This window comes from Saccopteryx leptura, chromosome 5 (assembly GCF_036850995.1).
Source record: "Saccopteryx leptura isolate mSacLep1 chromosome 5, mSacLep1_pri_phased_curated, whole genome shotgun sequence".
NCBI lineage: Eukaryota > Metazoa > Chordata > Mammalia > Chiroptera > Emballonuridae > Saccopteryx > Saccopteryx leptura.
Genome location: NC_089507.1, coordinates 171,839,025 through 171,858,796, shown reverse-complemented (window position 1 = coordinate 171,858,796; position 19,772 = coordinate 171,839,025). Strand labels below are relative to the sequence as shown.

The 19,772-nt window shown below is 47.7% G+C and overlaps 1 protein-coding gene and 1 pseudogene across 1 annotated transcript; one reads left to right on the top strand and one right to left on the bottom strand.

Annotated features, from left to right (window-relative positions):
* The first annotated feature begins 184 nt into the window (after positions 1-184).
* On the top strand, positions 185-8,980 carry LOC136405833 (CMRF35-like molecule 7). The gene is made up of 4 exons (XM_066385382.1): positions 185-315; positions 5,622-5,951; positions 7,107-7,185; positions 7,762-8,980. The coding sequence occupies exons 1-4, from the start codon at positions 276-278 to the stop codon at positions 7,895-7,897; spliced, it is 585 nt and encodes a 194-aa protein (XP_066241479.1). The 5' UTR covers positions 185-275; the 3' UTR covers positions 7,898-8,980.
* A 970-nt stretch (positions 8,981-9,950) lies between these two features.
* On the bottom strand, positions 9,951-13,632 carry LOC136406607 (pumilio homolog 3-like; annotated as a pseudogene).
* Positions 13,633-19,772: the final 6,140 nt, after the last annotated feature.

Sequence of the window (19,772 nt, the reverse complement as noted above, 5' to 3'; positions counted from 1 at the left end):
CCCTGCACAGTCCCCTTGCTTCCTCTTTTATACCTAGTGGGGACTCTAGTGTCCTCTGACACAGACCTACTAAGAAATGACTCTCCTTTTGCTGAATAATTAAGAGCAGGAAATACTCAGTCCTTAAAAGGAAGTAAATGAGTAAGAAACTCAAAGTTGGCGTGGACACGCAGAAAGGGCAAGCCTGGGCTCAGGCAGAGCTTCGGGCGCCTGGCTCGGACCTGAGCGTGCTCTCAGCTTGGAGGCCAGAGGGCGAACAGCCAGGGAGCAAGACCATGTGGCTGCCCCCAGCTCTACTCCTTCTCAGCCTCCCAGGTAAGTGCAGCGGGGGCCTCAGGAACTTAGCATGACAGGGGCAGGACAGGGAGCTGAGAGCATCTATCCCAGCTACAAGGAGAGGTGTCACGTCTGGGGAAGGGGAGGTGGTTTTGTTCATTCATTCAGCAAAAATGCATGGGGTTCCTACTTTGTGCCAGGCATACCTCAGGCCCTGATACATGAAGGGGAATGAGAAGTAAGACTGGTTGTCACAAAGAAGACCCTGAACAACTCGGTGGGTCACACACACAGGTGGATGACACTGGTGGCGGGACACAAGCAGGCACTGATGGAGGTGTGTTCAGAGGATGGGGCAGGTTTTTACAGGGACACCAAGTGACACAGACACTTGCAGTCACACACACTCACATACACACACGTAGTCTCTGTCATATGTACAATCTCCCACACAAACACGTCTCCCCCAGACGAAGGCTGAGCCCCACCGTGGTTGATCTGTGGCTCCGGAAGGGGAAAGTGCTACAGAGACAACACAGGGTGTCCCTCCTCCCTCCAACTCTGTGAGTAACTTGGAAAGGGGAAGAAGTGAGTCAAGGATGAAAGGAGAGCCAGCCTCCGAGTTTGCACTTACAGACTGCCATTCGCCACCCTGAGGTTACTTGTGTGGAATGAAGGAGAGAAGGTGGATGGCGTGAAGTGAGAATGGCCCAACTTCCGGTAGTACACTCTCTTATCTGCTGGGTTACAGGAGTCCCCAGCAGCCCTGAGAGGAAGGTAGGGCTCTGGCTTAGGGTAGGTGCTCGTAAATGTTTACAAGTGGAAGACCCTCCTTTCCCAACGAGGAAAGTGATGCAAGATGGCTAGGAACACAGACCTGTAACCTCAGACAGGACTTCAGAGCTTGGGCTGGAATGATGGCACAGGGACTTCAGCAGAGACACTTTGTCACTTGTCCCATGAGTGCAAATAAGACAGGCTCCAGCACCACTGCACATCCCATGCTCCACAGGCATCTCCGCGCTGAGCTCTCCCTGTGGCTGCTTCTGCCTTGTTTTGAGTGTCATTTGTCACCTACCATCAGCCCAGACACAAAGCTCAACCATTTCTCAATTTCGGGACAAGACGATTCACACAAGGATTTTGCACACATGGCAGACTTTCCTGAATGATTGACATGGGAGTAAGTTTACACCTGAGAGGTAAAAAAAAGAATGAACACTCAAAAGCCTGGTGCTTGTAATAAAGCCCATCAGCCTGCTTCCTCGAGTGCGGCTCCTCGCTGTTTGGCTGTTCCAGTGTTTCCACCTCTCTTTCTGCGAACAAACTTGGGAATTCACATTGACCTAATTGATGGTTCGATCCATTGCAATGGTATTTATAAAAAACCTCCTGCAATATATATATTTATATATTTAGACAGTGAGCCCAGTCCTACTGTGAGTGGCTCACTGTCAGATAAAATGAGCAAAGCTGGGTGGGTGAAGCTCTTGTTTTGAAGCGGGAACATCTCTTTTCTGTGGTCTATGGTTAAACCTCTGCTTTGCACTGCAGCCATGCTATTTTTCTTTTAGGAAAGAAAATGACCCTGCCAGCAGACGCTTGCCTTTGGTTTTAATTTACATCAATCACTGTCTCCTAATTGGCTCCTTTTTTATTTTTTTCAAAATTATCTTCATGGTTTTCTCAGTTAATAATATTGTAAATATTTTAACATAATAGAAATATGTGATTGAGAAAGTGAAACTTACTCCCCCACAAAACCCAATCTCAGCACTTACCACCATTAAAAGTTTAGAACATGTATTTTCTGGTTTTCTTCCCCCTTACATGGGCTATGAAAAAAGCCCCACAGAAATGGAATATATATACACTCTGTTAAGCAACTTTTGCTGACTGAGTAATAGTATATCTGGGACATCTTTCCCATCAGTATCTTATCTGTGATTGTCTTTTCCTTTTAGCCATGGTACAGAGGGACCCAAATAGGATATATTAACCTGATCTCCATTTCATGGCATTTGCATCCGTTCCAGTATTGACTATCACATTAGTACTGCAATTAGCCTCCTCATATTTGTTGTCCACAGGTGTGGAAATTATAAGTAATCCTAGAATGAAAACTGGTTATGTCCCAGATCTTTTCAAAAACAACCAAGATCTTTTCTTGACTGGTACCTACCAGGACCCAGGCACTGTGCAAGCCAGGGGGGCTGGGGGTGGGAAGAGAGAACAAACATGAGATCCTTGCTCTTCTGGACGAGCAACCTAGCCGGGAGACAGAGGGGGACTGCTAAGGGTCACAAGATACCACGTGACACTCAGGTTCCTATAAAGGGCCGTGGGTGCCATGGGAGGAAGCAGATCTGGTTGGGAAGGGCAGGAAGACTTTGCAAAGGAAACTGAGCCTTAAAGGGGTTGTCAAGGGTGATGAGTGGATGGGCAGGGATTGGAGAAGGAGTTTCCATGGAGAAGAAGGATGTGAGCAATAACACAGCCACCTGGGAGGACACATCGGAGTCAGGGGAAGAGAAAAGTAGCCATGGGTTATAGGGCAGAGTGGGAGGCAAGAGGGGCAGCGAGGGGCCAGATAGAGAACGTGAACCCAGCCTGGAAAAAGACGAATGCCAAACTCAGCACTTTAAATCGCTCTGAGACAGTGGAGTGGCTGCAGGAGAGGTCCTGAAAGATTTTTTTTTAATTTTTAAAATAATTTTATTGATTGATTTTAGTGAGAGAGGAAAGGAGATGGGGAGAAAGGGGGGGGGGAACAGATATACAGGAACAGATTGATCCTGTATATGCCCTAACAGGAATTGAACCAGCAACCTCTGTGCTTTGGGACAATACTCGAACCAACCGAGCTGTCCAGCCAGCGCTGAAAGATTTTTTTTTATCTTTGAAAAATTTACTTTTTAAATAAATTTTTAATTTTTCAATTACATGCAATATTATGTTAATCTCAGGTGTACGACATAGTTACTGTATTAGATATGACTTAGGAAGGGATGACCCTGATAAGTCTAGTGCTTTTCTGACCCCATACATACTTATAATATTACTGACTCTATTGCCTAAGCTGGACTTCACATTCCCATAGCTGTTCTGTAACTGCCAGTTTGTACTTCTTAATCCCTTCTCCTTTTCACACATCCCCTTGTCCCCCTTGCTAGCTGGCAACCATCAAAATACCTTCTGCATCTATAAATTTGTTTTTGTTTTATTTGCTCGTTTACTTCGTTTTTTCGATTCCATATTGAAATGAAATAATATAGTATTTGTCTTTCTCTGTTTGACTTATTTCACTCAAGATAATACCCTCTAGGTCCATGATGGCAAACCTTTTTATAAAAACCGCCCACTTTTGCAGTGCTGGTCAACCTGGTCCCTCCTGCCCACTAGTGGGCATTCTAGCTTTTATGGTGGGCCAATTGCAGCGTCCTTTGGTTGCTTTGCCACCACCCACCATGAAACCTGGAATACCCTCTAGTGGGCGGGAGGGACCAGGTTGACCAGCACTGCAAAAGTGGGCGGTTTTTATAAAAAGGTTCACCATCACGGCCTGAGGTTCATACATGTTGTCCCAAATGCAAGATTTCATTCATTTTAATGTCTGAGTGGTATTTTTGTCCATTTCAGATATCCATGTCTATCGATGGACACTTAGGTTGCTTCCTGAAAGATTTTTCAGTGCTCATGGTAATTGCAGATAAGGACTAGGTAGGGGCAATTTCAGGACATAAGTCTGGCCGCCATATGCAGAGGAGATTGGAGGAAGGGAGCAGCAGGAGTGGGAGAGCCTTCCCAGGTGCCGTTACTATAGTCCCTGCACCAGATGAGCAGCTGACCTGTTGACAGGCTATCACTGATGGAGCGGCCCCCGAATGGCTGGGGTTTGACACCTAGCCAAGTCACAGCAACCTGCAAGGCGGGATGCAGAACCACCATTGTACACACAAAGAAACGAGACTCTGAGGGCTCAGGTACCTCATCGCAGGTTTCCCAAGTAGTTTGTGGGACGTGTCTTTCTGTGTCCAACACTCCTTCTCTTTCTGCTCTGTCATGCTGTCCTCGTGGACAGCAGAGGAGGAAAGAAGATCATTTTGAGAAGCATTTTTCAGGGAGAGTTAATTAAGTCAGTTACCAGCCAGTCACGGAGGGAGAAGGAGGGATGGAATCAAGGAAGATGCCAAGTTCTGTGAGGAAGTGTGTTCATGCAGTTGTTGGTTTAAGAGCATTAGGTCAGTTTTGCTAATTGAATCCTACATTACTTTTTGTTATACATGACCGGGGTTATAATTCTGAAGTTCAGAAGTTCAACACGGTTCCTAGCTAAAATCAAGGTGTAGGTAGGTTTTATTTCTTCTAAAATAGAATGTTTTCTCACCTTTCTCAGACTCTAGGTCTGCCCATATCCTTGGTTCAAGGCCCCTTTCTCTGTCATTACTCCCTCTCTGACTCTGGCATTACCTCTCCATTGCTAGTTTGTCCACATGCTGCCTCCCCCCTCCCCCCGGAAGGAGGGAGAACTGAAGAGGAGAAAGTTCAGGGGGAGGGGGAGGGGCATTGAGTCTGTAACTATTGAATTTGGGGCGGAGGGATCGGCGTGTATTGTAAATGCTAGGCTGCAGCGGAGGGGAGAAGCTGGGCTACAGGGTCAGATTTGAGACTCATCAGCACAAAGACAAAACCTGGAGCCATGGAACTGGAGGGTCACTCCATGGGGGTGAAATAGAATGAGACAAGATGAAGGCTGGAGAGGGAGCCCTGAGTCCCACCCCCACCCCCACCTCGAGGTGTTCTGGAGCTGCTGGCACTGGTGCACAAGGACCAGTTCCAAATGGTTCTTCCCAACTCTGTGTCCAGTGACATCACACTGATCACCTGAAATCAGTCACTATAGAAAGAGGAAAATGCACAAACCAGAGAATTTTCCCTCCAGAGGGCTGACTGTTAAATTTTTTACCTTACATGCGGCTGGTTTCACTAAGATTTAAAGAAAGAAGAAGGGAAATCAGGAGAGGCCTCTGAGACAGTGTGGTCAGAGGGGTCAGATGAGAACAATTTTGAGGGGACAGTTAAGGATGTCAGAGGATCGCCGTGTCACCTGCTGTGAGCACATTTAGGGAGATGGAGATGAAAGAGGCCAGAGCATTGTCACTGAGGCAGCGAATGGGGAAGCTGGATGAAGGAGAAGATAGATCCGAGGGGTCAGCTAAGTGGCCGGGGCTCCCGGGGAACCTGGCGCAGCGCCTGATCATCAGCCTGGAGCCACCTGAGCCAGGGTCCTCCAGGTCAGGCCGGTTGAGGGGGCAGCGTCTGTATCTCGGAATTCTGTTTCCCAGGCTGTTTGTCCATCCAAGGCCCAGCGATCGTGAGAGGCCAGGAGCGGGGCTCGCTGACCGTGCAGTGTTCCTATAAACCAGGATGGGAGAGCCACAAGAAGTGGTGGTGTCGAGGAGCATACTGGCATAAGTGCAGGATCCTCGTTCAAACCACAGGGTCCCAGCAAACAGTGCAGAGAAACCGGGTGTCCATCACGGACAATCAGAGAGACCGCCTGATCACGGTGACCATGAAGGACCTCAGACGAAATGACCAAGATACCTACCACTGTGGGATTGAAAAGCCTGGAACTGACCGTGGGACATCAATAAAAATATTCATTAACCCAGGTGAGAACTTCCTCATCTCTACAATGAGAACCTGGTGCTCAGGACTAGAAGAGTGAGAACCCCGGCCACCCTCCTTCCCAGGGCGGAAGGGAAGTGACCGAGATCCTGAGAACCAGTGTGTGAGAGAGGGTTCAACAGACAGACGGACAGATGGGGAGGGGTGCAAGAGAAACTAGGGCAGAGTAGCCCGTGTGCTGTAAGGACTGGAACCCAAGACAGCAGGGCTGCCTCTGGGCGGAGCGAAGTCCAGTGAGGACCACCCAAGCAAAACGTCCCCAAGGCTGCCCAGTAGGGGAAGCCGAGATGTGTGGGGACACAAAAGGGATTGATTAAGACATGTGAGGGGACCCAGCCACATGTGGAGCTTCAGGGAGAAAGGTGTTTAGGTGTCTTGGGTGGGAAGCCGCGAGGCACCAGCCTGTAAGGCCAACAATGGCCTCCAGGGGAGCTGTTTTGACCGCAGTTACCTGGGGCTCAGCCAGGAGCTACCCCGTGTGACCACAGGTGGGGCCTTGCAGAGCAGGGTTTGCTAGACCCAGGACTCAGATACAAGGTAGATCATTAACACTCACCGCCAGGCTGGCCTCAGGAATCTATGACCAAGCTGTTCACCATAAACTATCTCATGGTTTCTCATAAAGATGTTTTATTCCTTATAGTCACTGTTCAGTATGGAACTGGCATGTACCCTCTTCTTCACCAGCCTTCTGGAGTGCTCCTCTCCTTTACCACCCCAATAAACAGAAGCTCCATTTCCAGAACTGTCTGTCCCTGAGCCTGGCTCAGGCCCTGCTTAAGCAAAAGGACCAGGGATTTTTTTTCCCCAAAACCAGCAGTCCCACTTAGAGGAGGAAGTAGAGAGGTTATGGAAACATTGATCTCTCTCCTCAGAATCCACCCTAGTGCCTACTCCTGTTTAATTTTTATTTCTTCTTGCCACACCTGAAAGTGATGAGAACAATGATTGTTTATTAGATTCAGATGACTCAATATGAAGGGGAGACGCCCAATAGACTTCTCCAAAGAGATGACTTTTCTGAATCCAGGGAAGTGGGCATCTTGTGGCAGGGCTGGCAGAACAGGGGTGGCAGCGTGAGCTATGTACCAACCCTTGGTCTGTGCCAATAACTCATGGCCAACTTTGCCTGTGTCTAGGTTCATCGACCCCAGAAAACCTGGTATCTGGGACAAATGGCAGCAACCACACAGGGGTGTCCTCCAGCTCCCAAACCCGGTGAGTGGCTTCAGTCCTTTCTCCTGCCCCTAGCTGGGGCCTCTTCCATGGGGCAGCCAAGCCTGGGAACCCCTCAGACCCTGTATAGTCACTGAGGCCAGAGCTCATCACAGCCAACATCAAGGCCCAAAGCCCCACCCCGTCTCACACCCCACCTGCCATCCTCCCATCCCAGCCCTCACCAGGAAACCGCTCTGCAGACCTCTCCACTATAAGCATTATCACCCCGTTCAGCTGTCAACAAAAAAAAAAACATCGCTGACCTGGTGGGTGCTGAGGGCAGATAAGACACAGGTCTCCACGATGCAAAGCATCAGGTGTCACAGAGCAGGAGAGTGACTTAGCGACTCAGAGCTGGCATGAGTGGAGCAGCAAGGGGACACAGGCCAACAGCCTGTCCTGGGTGACAGCAGGCACTCCTACTGGGCTGAGGAGGTCCATGGGGGTCTTCAGAGAAGGGCTGCTGGGCCGGGATCACAGGTTTGGCTGGGCTGACTAATGTCCCAGTGTCAGGGCACTGGGAGTGACAGGGCCTGGACAGGCCTAGGACTCTGACCGCTCTGTCCCCTCTGACAGGAACCACTACATGCTGCTGGTATTCGTGAAGGTACCCGTCTTACTCACCGTGGCTGGCGCTGTCCTCTGGTTGAAGGGGTCTCAGAGAGTCTCCAGGGAGCAATGGGAACAGCCTATCTACATCGAACTTGTCTGACCTGACCAAAGGCACAACCCAGTAGTCGACGGATGAAAAGACACTTGTGACTCTGGACCCCGTTTCCAGAGGAGACGTGGACTGTGGAAGGAACTCTTCTGAGACCTCTGGGGGCTGGCCAGGTGCCCTCCCTGCTCAGGGACACAGCTTGACTCCTCCTAAAGTGTCATCATCGCCGGGAGGGACAGCACCTCATTCCCACTTCTTTGAGTAGAAAATAGCTTCCCCAACAGCATAAGGGCTTGGGGCTTATGGTCAGGAGCAGTTGGTTTGGAGCCCAAATTCAGACCCTTGTGTCCTCAGTGCTGGAGGACTTTGGGCACAGAGTTGGACTGAGGACAGAGAGAAGCAGCAGAAATGTGAGAGAGACAGAGATGGAAATGGAGCAACTGGCCAGTGTCTGGTTCCTGAGACCAGCTCAACACCCTTTATGCCTGAGCTTCGGATATATGTAAAAGTTTTTAAAACTTTTTCTTTTCAGCTAATCAAGTTGGGTGTTGATGGCTCTTGCTCATTAAAACACTGACTGATACACACTGATAACCCACACACCACACCAAAGAGGGTAGTTCTGTGATGAGGTCCTGATTCTGGGGCCTGAGAGACTGAGAGACTGGATGTCCTGTCTGCCCAGGGAGGTCACTGCTCTGAGTCCATCGGGGCTCGCTGGGCCCAGCCCCGGGCCAGCCCTCTGCCCTGGCTCCCCCTGCATCCTGGCTCCCAAGCCCCTTGTAAGCATCCCCCATCTCGGGGCTGGGGCTTCTTCCCGGGGCCACGACTTGGGAGTCTGGCCTGTGCTTCTCTGCTCAGCTGATGTCCAGGCCTCCCCTGGGGCTGCTGACCTCAGAAACTACCTCAAGGCCAGGGAGGGCAGTCGTAAAACCTGAGGAAAATTTCTCTCTTTTAAGTCATGTTGTTTAAAAAAGGTTAACAGCCAGTTAGCTCAGTTAGATCACCATCCCGAAACCCCAAGGTCGTGGGTTTGATCAGGGTCAGGGCACATACAGGAAGCAACCAGTGAATGCATAGATAAATGGAACAACAAGTGAATGCTTCCCTCCCTCCCCCTTCTCTGTCTCTCTAAAGTCAGCCAATAAATTTAAAAAACTGTCTGAGGGAAGTACTATTGCCTGTCTTAAATGATGTCTTCAAAATAATCTTAATAATTAGAAATGTTGCCTGACCAGGTGGTGGTGCAGTGGATAGAGTGTCGGACTGGGATGCAGAGGACCCAGGTTTGAAACCCCAAGGTCGCCAGCTTGAGCGGAGGCTCACCAGCTTGAGCGAGGGTTGCTGGCTCTGCTGTAGCCCCCCCAATCAAGTCACATGTGGGAAAGCAATCAATGAACAACTAGGGAAACTAAGGAGCCGCAACAAAGAATTGATGCTTCTCATCTCTCTCCCTTCCTGCCTGTCTGTCCCTCTCTCTGTCACACAAAAAAATAAAATAAATAAAATAAGATTAGAAATGTCTGAGGGAAACGATCTGCCCCTTTCCAGCCCCTCACTCACAAAAACAACACTCTTGTACTTGTCACTTTGTGCCACATGGGTCGTGGGTCCTCACACCAAAGGGAGCGTCTCCTCACGTGAGGAGAAAGAGTCCCATTTGAGAGGCGCTCCTCAAACGGGCACCTATTTGGAATCTGTCTCTTTGGCTTCTCCTTTCCCCAGCTTTATTGAGGTATAATTGACACATAGAAATTACATACATTTAAGGTGTGCATGTGATTTTTAAAAGATGTGCAACAGGATGATTCAATATACATATACATCGCGAAATAATAACCACAATCAAGTTAATACTGCCATCAATATACAAAGTTACTTTTTGTTTGTTTGTTTGGTGTGGTGAGAAGCTAAGGTCTACCTTCTCAGCAAATTTCAAGTATCCACCAAAGTCTCTTTTTTTTCCTTTCACTTTTAGAAAGCTTTTATAAACAAATCCTTGTACAAAGAAGAAGCACATTCGCAGGGCACACAAGTCATCAGTAAGGCGGACCCGTCACCTTTGTTTCCCAAGCTGGGGAAACAGGTCAGAGGAGAAAAAAAATCATCCCATCTGGTAAATTGTTTCCATCAATAGTTTTTCAAGCAGTGTTTCTATTCCTTTACTGGTGTTTGATTGTGTGTTTGTTTTTCCTGAAAAGGGAATCAGGTTTTTCAGTCCAGCTTTGACTTGTTTGCAATGTCTTGATCAGAGCCCTTCGGCAGGCTAGAAAGATTGCTGGCACCTGAATTCACACCAGCCGGGGGCTTCAGGTTCCTCACACCAACACGCTCTGCAAGTGTTTTTGCAAAACAACCTTCTCTTCCTTTTTCTTTCATCTTTTTATCTCTCTATTAACCACGTCGGAGAACGACGTCCTGCAGGTTGTTCTGCAATGTGAAGCTCTCCATCCTTGCCACCTGGATGCAGTTCTGCTGCTGCCACGCTGGCGACGGCGTTCAGGACAGACAGACAGAACATCTGCAACAGCAGCTCCCAAAGGTCGGACTCCAACACACACGCACCCGTTCTTGGGTGCGACTTTGCAGGTAGCTTAACAGAGCTGGAGAGACAGATTCTAGGAGCACTTGACCACAAACCTTTGCATCTTTCTTACTGTGTGTGTTTCTGTCTCTGTTGAACTTCAGTGGTTTCTCTTACTGTCTGTGCAGGATCTCTGGGGCTTGATAGGTACCATGAGACCTTCCTTCCATATTTCTCATTTACTGTGTTAGACGAACTAATAATTTCTAATATGAGTGTCTGCTTCACAAGTATCATGAGTACAATCAAATGGCACCGGTAGAACCAAATAGGAGTGTTGGCTATTAGCCACCTTTTCCACATAAGTCTTTAATGTTTTCACAATCACTTTCCCATCCCGGCTATAGGCAGCACATGGTCACCCTGGTGCCATTGTGTGTGTATACCAGGCATCTCACCGCTTCACGGATGGTTTCAAACATTTCTGATCTTAGCTTTGAGGGTGCACAAAAAAGTCCAAGGGTAATACTTTATGCACCAGTAAGTGCTTAGTCACAGCTTCCTTTTGAGCCACTGGAGTGAGAATCTGTTTCATTTCATCCATGACAAGCTCGAGTGTTTCTGGCTGTTTCTCTAACACTTTGTCCAGAGTTGGGTGATCTGCCGACTTGTAAGGCTGAAACGTGCTCCCAGAGAGCTCCTCTGTCAACACGTTCCTGTGTTCCAAGGTGGCATTGTCATTGCACGAGTACTCCACGATGGCCCATGCTTCCACAGCTTGGAGCATCATCCTCACAGGGCCTTTAAAACTTCTTGTTATCTCTGCAATCTGTGGTTTACTCCCATACATGAGAGATTTCTTAACAATATTTCTGGAATATTTAGCTTTGATTAATTCAGACCCATTTGGGTTTCTTAGCTACTTATTCATCACTTTGACTGTCTGGCAAGAATTTCCTCTTTTTGTTGAGTTTATTTCCCTGCTGGAATGTGCTCTTTGGTATTTTATCCTCTTGCTGCTTGTTCGTGAACTGCTCCACACCTTTTTCCTTGGTTTTGCGGCACTTTTCTGAAAGTTCTTAGATTTTAAGGATGGTAGATTTTAGGTCCTTCGCTTGGGAATGTTTTTGAAGAATCAGAATCATTGTTTTTATAAAATCTGTTTTATTTTCTTGTGATGTCTCTGTACCTTTCCTTGTGAAAAAAAATTTTTTTTGTTTTGACTTCTATCATTAGCAACTCACACATATGCCCACCCCAGTCTTACTAATTTATAGTCACTATGTTGTACAAATTTATTCACCTTATAATGGGAAGTTTATGCTCTTTGATCAATATGATGCCAATTTCTCCACAGCTCTAGCCCTTGTTTCTCTGTGGAATGTTTCCCTTTGAACACTTGTGAAAACGTGTCCACCCTTCCCTTTGTCCTAATAGCTGGGCCCTGGTTTTCAGACTCAAGAGGCCACAGGAAGATGCCTCACCAGGTAGTGAGGAAGGTGGTCTGCCAGTTCCCATCACAGTAGCTGGAACCTTCCTCCCCACTGGGATGCTACAATCCCTTCTCTTTTCCCTTCAGCTAGTGACAAACTTTTTCCCACTTTACACTTGGTTTAGGGCTGTGGTCAATGAGTGGCCTGAAAATTCTACAGAGCCCAGAAAGGACAGAGTATGAGCCAGACCGAGACCTTTGAGTCACCTTGTTGGGGACCACGGCCCACAGCTCACCGCTCCAGAGACGCCCTGCGGTGAATACTTCTCTGGATCCAGTTTCCTGAAGATGCAGCCAGACTCAGATGACCAGCAGCTCTGTGGAAGGCAGAGCCAGTGCCCAGCTCATTACCAGCTGGTTCGAATGGGTGAGGTGCCAACCTCGGGCTCATGCTTTCCCCGCTATTTTTTAGTTAGTATTCAATGACCTCCCTGATCTCTTTGGAGACACTGTATTTGGGTTGTTACTCTTATAATGTAACAAGAGAATCCACTGGTGTGGACATCTATTGTCTATCTGTCCTGAACCCCACCACACACACACACACACACACACACACACACACACGCACACACACACCCCTAGAAACTGCCCTTTGGGTTCAGTGAAAACTGTTAAGCAAAGCTTGCCTAATATGTGTACTGTCTGTCTGGGGTCAGGAGAAAGGTAAGCATTAAGTAATTGGAGCTAGAGTAGCGTTTTCTAGCAACCATGTCTCCATTATGGAGCCTGATGCAGAGGCCCTAGTGCTCCTAAGCAACGGTAGGCTGGGACAGTTCTCGTGTGCTGAATTTAGCATGTGGTGTAACCAACAGCTGGTGGAGGTGGAGAAGTGGAGTGAGCAAGCACAGCTCACCCTCTTCAGAAGAGAGCGCGACTTCTGCTTCCCCGGGGGTTCCTCCTCACGGGCCTTCTGAGCAAACTGTGCCACCACAGAGGAAGTTCACTGGGGGCAGTGAGAAGGGTCCCCTTACCCAGACCTGGGATGTGGGGTTCTTTTCTTGAGGCTGGATACAACCTAAATGCTGTTTTCTTAATAAAGGAGGCTAACGGAATTAAGTTTCCAGCACTTTCCTCACCTATTCTCTGAAGCTTCTCTCCATGGCTCCCGTATCTGCCTGGCCTAGATCCGCATGCCTGGGTCAGCTTATGTCCCTACTTTAGACCCCTGTCCGCTATGAGTCAGGGAGTCAAGGCTCCACCTAAAATGAGGGTCCAGGTGCAGCTCTGGCGGCACTCCTGGGCTCCCCCTAAACTCATGCTGTGAAGGTTGACAGGGAAGAGGCCCAGGGCTCCCTCTGAGCACCACTCTGCATCCCCTGGCTGGAAGCTCACTACCATCTGTGGCCTGGTGTCATCTCCATCCCAGCTCCTCACCTGCTGGTCACTTTCCCTCAAACTTTTTTCTGAGCTTAGGAACCTGAAGTCCATGGCCAGGCCCCTGCCTACCTCCTGCTTTCCCCCAACCAGTCTCGTGAATCACCCTGTGTCAGCATAGCTCCATGACTGGGTTTAGCTCATCGTGGCCAGGACAGGAGGTGTCTGAGTAAGCATTAGTCCCGAACAGGTGGAGAGCTGTCCAGTGGAGAGCTCCAAGGATGAACTTTTGGGAGGTTAGGACTGAGGTTGCTGTTCCCATTGAAAACAGAAGATTGGGGCCAGGTCAGATCCTATTGCCTTATTCATTCATTTGTTCATTCATTCATTCATTCATTCAGCAAATATAACTTATAAAGTACTCACGAGGTCCAGGCACCATTTCTGGTGCATGTCGACTATTATATGAATGAGGAGAGCCTCTTACTGTCTGCTTCTATAATTTGGCTTGAAATGCAAGAGCCTGTTCTCACTCAACCACCCTCCTTTTATCACTGAAGAGGAAGGTTGAAGCTGAGGAGGGAGAGCACATGGTTCTGTGGCAGCCACCATTGGAAACTACTTAGAAAACATAGTTGGGAGAATTGCTTGTTGGCCTTTTGGCTAAGAAAGCATAGCTGGGATTAAAACAACACGCTACCACTACACACCCATTTAGAACGGCTAAAATCCAAACTTCAGTGTCCTCTGTAAATGAGAGATGACCACAGAACCTGTCTCTTGGAGCGATCGAGAGGATTGAAGAAGACTGCTGGTTAGCTCACAGCCCTCCATTTGCTCCCAGAAAGGTGTTTGTCTGCTTTGGCAGGTAAAACAGAAAGTACCTGAAAACAAAATATGCTTAGGAGCTAAGTGGGTCCCCAAGACAAAGCTAAACTCATAGGAGCTAGCTCCCAACCTGGTTTACACCTCAGTTCTGAGAAATAAGCCACCTTCTCTTTAGGACTTGGATGATTCACCAGGCATAAGTGGATGATAACCAAGCTGACATCAAAGAAGCTTCTAGATCCCTCAGGTGGAAGTGCTCAGTGGTGACAGCCCAGGGTGAGCCACCTGGGTCCACACTCAGAGCTGAGAACTGAGGGTTTCATGTGGTCTGCCTCTGGGCTTAGCAATGAGAAGGGGACAGAGAAGACAGCCTCTCTGGCAAATTCAAACTTCCCCACCACCAACCCTGAGTGCAGGAGAATTAAGGACATGTCTAATTGCACACTTATACTTAGTGAATTTCAGTTATTATAAATTATACCTCAATAGAGTTGATTGTTTTTAAACTTAACCAGTGTCGAGCCTAGCAGGGAAGAAAACTTATTGAGCCCATCTAATTCTGAGTCAGTAGCATCCTGCCCTGCACAACATCCCCCAAGTCTGACAACGGAAAACCCATCTCCCAACACTGTCTAGTGATTTTCCCTGGGGGCAAACACACCCTGGTGAAGAACCGCTGGACTGGACACACAGTAAGCCCTCTGCTCTGTCTTCCACATCTCACCTCCCTTCCATGTGTTCCATCCGCTTCTGGGGAATTTGTCCAGATCACAACTTATGTTTCCATCATTAACCTGCTCTTTAACACAAACATTCTATTTTTAATTTCAACTATTGTAGTGTTCTTTTCCCAATATTCTACATGATTATTTCTCAAACCTTCCTGGTTAATTTGAAATAGTCTCTGCTTGCTTTGTCATACTTTTCAATGGCCTCTTTTGCTTCTTTAAGCCTAGGAATCATACTTTATATTCTTCATCAAGTCATTTCAGCATCAGAAATCTTTGGAGAATTAAATCCATTATTTTGGTTCTACTGACTCTTCCTTATGGTGACTTATTTTTTTCTGCACTTGCTAATATTATGCTGGGAGCTTGCAGTTAGCTGAATTTAATCTGTGGGCTGAGGATACTTCCCTTTAGAAAGCATTTGTGTTTGCTTCTGCTGGTCACCAAGGAGTGATAGTCACGTGGCAGCATTGTAATTCCTCTTCCTGCTTAGGGTTTCCCTGACAATGTGTAAATATGAATCCCAGCCCCACGCTTAAAATTCTCAAAGAATACTATTAATATTATGATTGTTAATTTTGTAGGTGAAGCTGCAACAAAGACAGGTTTTTGTTATTTTTTTAATAATTATTTCCCTTTGCTCACAAGTAGGTAATTCCCTGTGTGCCATTGTGCTGAGGACATGGAAACTTGCGGAATTCTGATCTAAAGTGGCATTTCAGATACCACTCCTCAAGGTCAGTGTCTGTCTGTTGTTCTCCCAAAGTCTACAGCTCACCCTGAAACCCTGGCCTCCCTGCCAGGGCTGTGGCTCAGAGCAGCCACAGCTGCCCTCTGCTTTCACTGTTAGCAGTTCACTGGGGTTTTTGTTGATTTGTTTGGCCTGGGCAGCTGGTGCAAGTTCCTACTCTTTGCATCATCGTTGCAGTGTCATCTACACCCTGTGGCTGGTTCTGCCCCCCCTGGGGATCACATAGCAAACCGTTATCTCACTCGACCCAGGACTTCTGAGAAAGAATATCACACCAGCTCTCTCAAGTAACTTCCCAGATCCCCAACTACCAGGTCTCCCTTGAAACCTCATTGGCTGGTTAGACTCAGGCAACCACCTTTAAACCAATCACTGATAGGTGATGGGGACTATCTTACAGCTGGGGCATCCTCTCCTGATTCCAAGGGGAAGAGGGGAGATCCAGACAAGGGGCAGCTCCATCTTTGGGGAAGTGGGAGCTGGGTAGGTGGCAATCAAGACGTCTGCTGCAGAAGCCTTCCTGGAAGTCCTTTCTGTTCTCTGACTCCCCTCGCGTCTTCCTGGGTCCCTTGCCTTGGCTGATGCGAACACACAGGCTCCGTTCACCCATGCACCTCTCCAGCTCTCTGCAGCTGCAGCCTCGGGAACTCGACCTTTTTCCCGCTCCTCAGATTCCCAGGCCGGTCTCCATCAGGGCCGCAGCAGCTTCCTTTTGGCAAACAGAAGGCTCATGAGCATACAAGCCCCTCACAGCGCAAGTCTGGGATTAGCTGTGCCATTCAGGGATCAACCCAGGTGGCTGTGCCTCTGGCCCAAAAAACAAAACAAAAAAAACAAGTATTAAGACTTGATTCAGCCACCAATTTCTCTAGATTTATTGGGAAACAACAGACCCTCAAGCGCTGATGGTGCAGCTCTCCTTCCTGCTTTCGGGGAGGTATGTCCTAACCTCAGGGCATCCTCAGGGCAAAAATAGATGAGGCGCTGTGGGCACAGGCCTCAGAGCAGGAAGATGCAGAAATCCCACGCAGCACAGGCTGGAGGTCCCAATCTGGACGTGCTGGTGGAATCCATGTGACCCTTTGACAGTGACGCCTCGTTGAACCTCAGAGCCATCGCTGCTCACCCATGACAATCACATATTTATACAGAGTGGCCAAAGATGGCACAGATACCCTCTGGCTCCTGACTCTCCAGTTTATGCAGAAATTGGGAGGTTTCTGGATGTGTCTTCTGGTGTCTGATTTGGTGGTATGTACCTGTGTGGGCCCAGGATGTGCTATGATCTCCCACTTCCACCAACCAGCACTGGAAACCCCCGTAGATCGTGTTACCAGAGTAACAGAGAGTTGACAGCCTCTCTCCACCCCTGGTGCCACTGACTCTTCCCCAGAACCACACGTATCTCCACCACCCATCATATGACATCAGTGTTCCAAAGACAAGATGAACACTGATTAAATTGATCCTGACAAAGCAAAGATGAAGAGGGGGAAAAATCCAACATAACACATCCTGATCATCAGACAGGAAACAGGGGCAGAATCTTCACCTGGAAGGCTTGACCACAAAGAGGGAAAATTAGAACCTTGGAGTGGAGGGAGCTCTGACCACACATCAGGGATGACAGTGGAAGGCGAAGAATTACCGCATTCTATGGCCTTTACACCAGAACTTTGCATGCAATCTGCTTATTATGTTACCAAGTAAAGCTCAGCGTCAAGTTTACCACCCCTCTTTCAACCCTGCTTTGGAAGTTTTCTGTCATTCTTTCCTCTTTTTAACATTTCTGTCACCATTGCCTCTCCTAATCCTTGTAAGGAAGACACAGCCAGAGAGGGTGTGAAGGGAAGGCGGACGCCCAGGAGGTCCGAGCTGGAGCAGTGGGAGCCGGGTAATCTGCATCCGGACCAGCATGGTGGCCACAGCCAGACCTGGCTACTGAGCACCGGAAGATGGGCTGGTCCACATTGAGGTGTGGGGTAAGTATCAGATACACACTAGGTGTTAAATAATTATTAATAAAAATAAATAAAATATCTTCAATATTGTCGACATGATATTTGTATTGGGTTGAATCAAATATACTACTAAAATTAATTTCACATTTTATCCACCAGCAGACACAGAAGCTGGAGAGGGGGAATTCAGAAGCTGATGCCAACTCCGCTCCTCCTCAGCCTCCTGGAGCTGAGGGATAGGGCGGAGGGGCCCCGGCAGAGACAAAGGGCACTACAGTGGGATCTGAACGTGTGGATTCCAGTCCTTGTGCTGCTGTGACCTTCTCTGATTTCCCTGCTCCTGTCCTTCAGGCATCCTGCATTCAGTGAGAGTCTGGGCTGAAGGGCTTCTAACAGACTTTACACTGAAAATTTCTAGAGTGCTTGAGCCCTCTCTGTGTGTTTGTTGTTGTTGGTGGTGGTGAGCAGAAGGAGGAAGAGGAAAGCTACGAAGCAGGAAACTTGCTTATCTTGTTTACTTCCCCATCCCAGGCACAGACAGCACCTGTCTTTGAGATGCCTCTGCACCATCTAACTCCATCAACCTCAAAAGTACTTGGGGGATTGGTCCAACCCGACGAAACCAGGGTTCCTTGGCCACCGGAGGGGACAGGAGCATCTGAGCATCTGCAGGGCTCCGACCCCTCGTGCTGCTCAAGCACAGTCCCCTTTACTCCGTCCTTAGTGTCACCCCCATATGACTTCATTGACTTGCTGTGCTGAACCTAAAATTCACCAGAAAGGGGAAAAGCTCACAAGACAGAGGTCAGAGAGTCAGCCACACATAGGCAGATGCTCAGGGGAGAGAAGGAACTTACACCACAGTTTTAACAGCAACATTGCGAAATGTGTGCATACACTGAGCTTTAACAGCTCATGCCCTGCTTTCATGCCGGGGTCCAGCCCCGGGGGGGATCCAGGGGTCCCACAGGAGGAGACGGCGTCGGCGAAATTCGAGTGAGAGAGCCGAATTCTTTTCTTTCTCTTTATTCTCTAGTTAGCATTTACTGCCAGGCATCTCCACCAAATGCTAGTACAGCTCCTTTTTTATACCCACACACCAAGTTACAATTACATGGTATTAATCATTGCTTCTGTTTCACTATGTTTACATGTTTCCAGATAACAGTTAGTTTACATCTGTAAACTACAGATCAGGTGGCAAATCATTCAAAGTACAACTAAAAAAATAACTTGAATAGCGATAACATCGGTAAAAGCTTTCAAAGGATTAGTACTAACTAATAACTCAACTTTACTGTTGTTTGTGAGTCAAGGGGCAGAGAGAGATTAACAGACAAAATCATTAAGGACTAGCAAAGGACCACCGCTTGCTCAGGCAAATGGCCTGGAATTTATGCAGTGTCCTGGCTTTTCTCACAAGATAACAAAAGGCTTGCCCATTGAGAAACTGACTTAACATTAAGAGTAACTTTTACTTAAAGATATATAGAGTGCACTCGCAAGATAGCTTAGTAGCAACATAATTTCAGAAGACATTAATTGCTATTGCTTCTATGGATGCCTCCTGCCATACCTCTCATTATCAGAAGAAAGAATTTTTGGGAAAGTTTATAAATCTCATGAGTGTCTCACTGAGAAAGTCCAGCAACTGCCTTCAGTCATAAAACAATTCTCTTAGCAAAACATCCTTTTCTTGCTGACCATTCCTATCCCAGGCCATGCAACAGGCCATTCCATAACACCTTATCTAAGATTCTATTGTCTGGTTAAACTTTATTTATTTACTATATTCATACACTAGCTAAGTTCTGGCTATATTCTTTCTAACATGATTAATAATAAGAAATTCTCCTACAAACTTAACCCTTTACGAGGGATATCATAGCCAGCCTCTTATATCTATGAGCCCAGTTCAAGGGGCTTACAGGCTTTTCTGTGGAACTTACACCTTCTGTCTCATTTCCAAAGAAATTACTACAAATCTACAGGGAAAGTACGGTACTATTATCCCTGTGCCACAAATAATAGCACACACCCAGAAAAAGGGGGGATATAAGGCCAGATTAATTCAAAAGATTAAAGGGGGAAGTATCGTGCCTTTCCTTGCGGTGACTTTGTCAACCCGCAGCTGTTGGTCTTTACTGCGGTAACTCTATCTTCTTTTGCTGTGACTTTGTCAACCAGCAGTTGTGGATCTTCTTCTGCTGTGACCTAGTTAGCCAGCATTAGTGGATCGGCTCCCGACACTTTCACAATGTCCATCCCATCCATCCTTCCCAGGGGCTCCGGATGGTGGACAAGGCCAACCTCGAGCCCCATTCA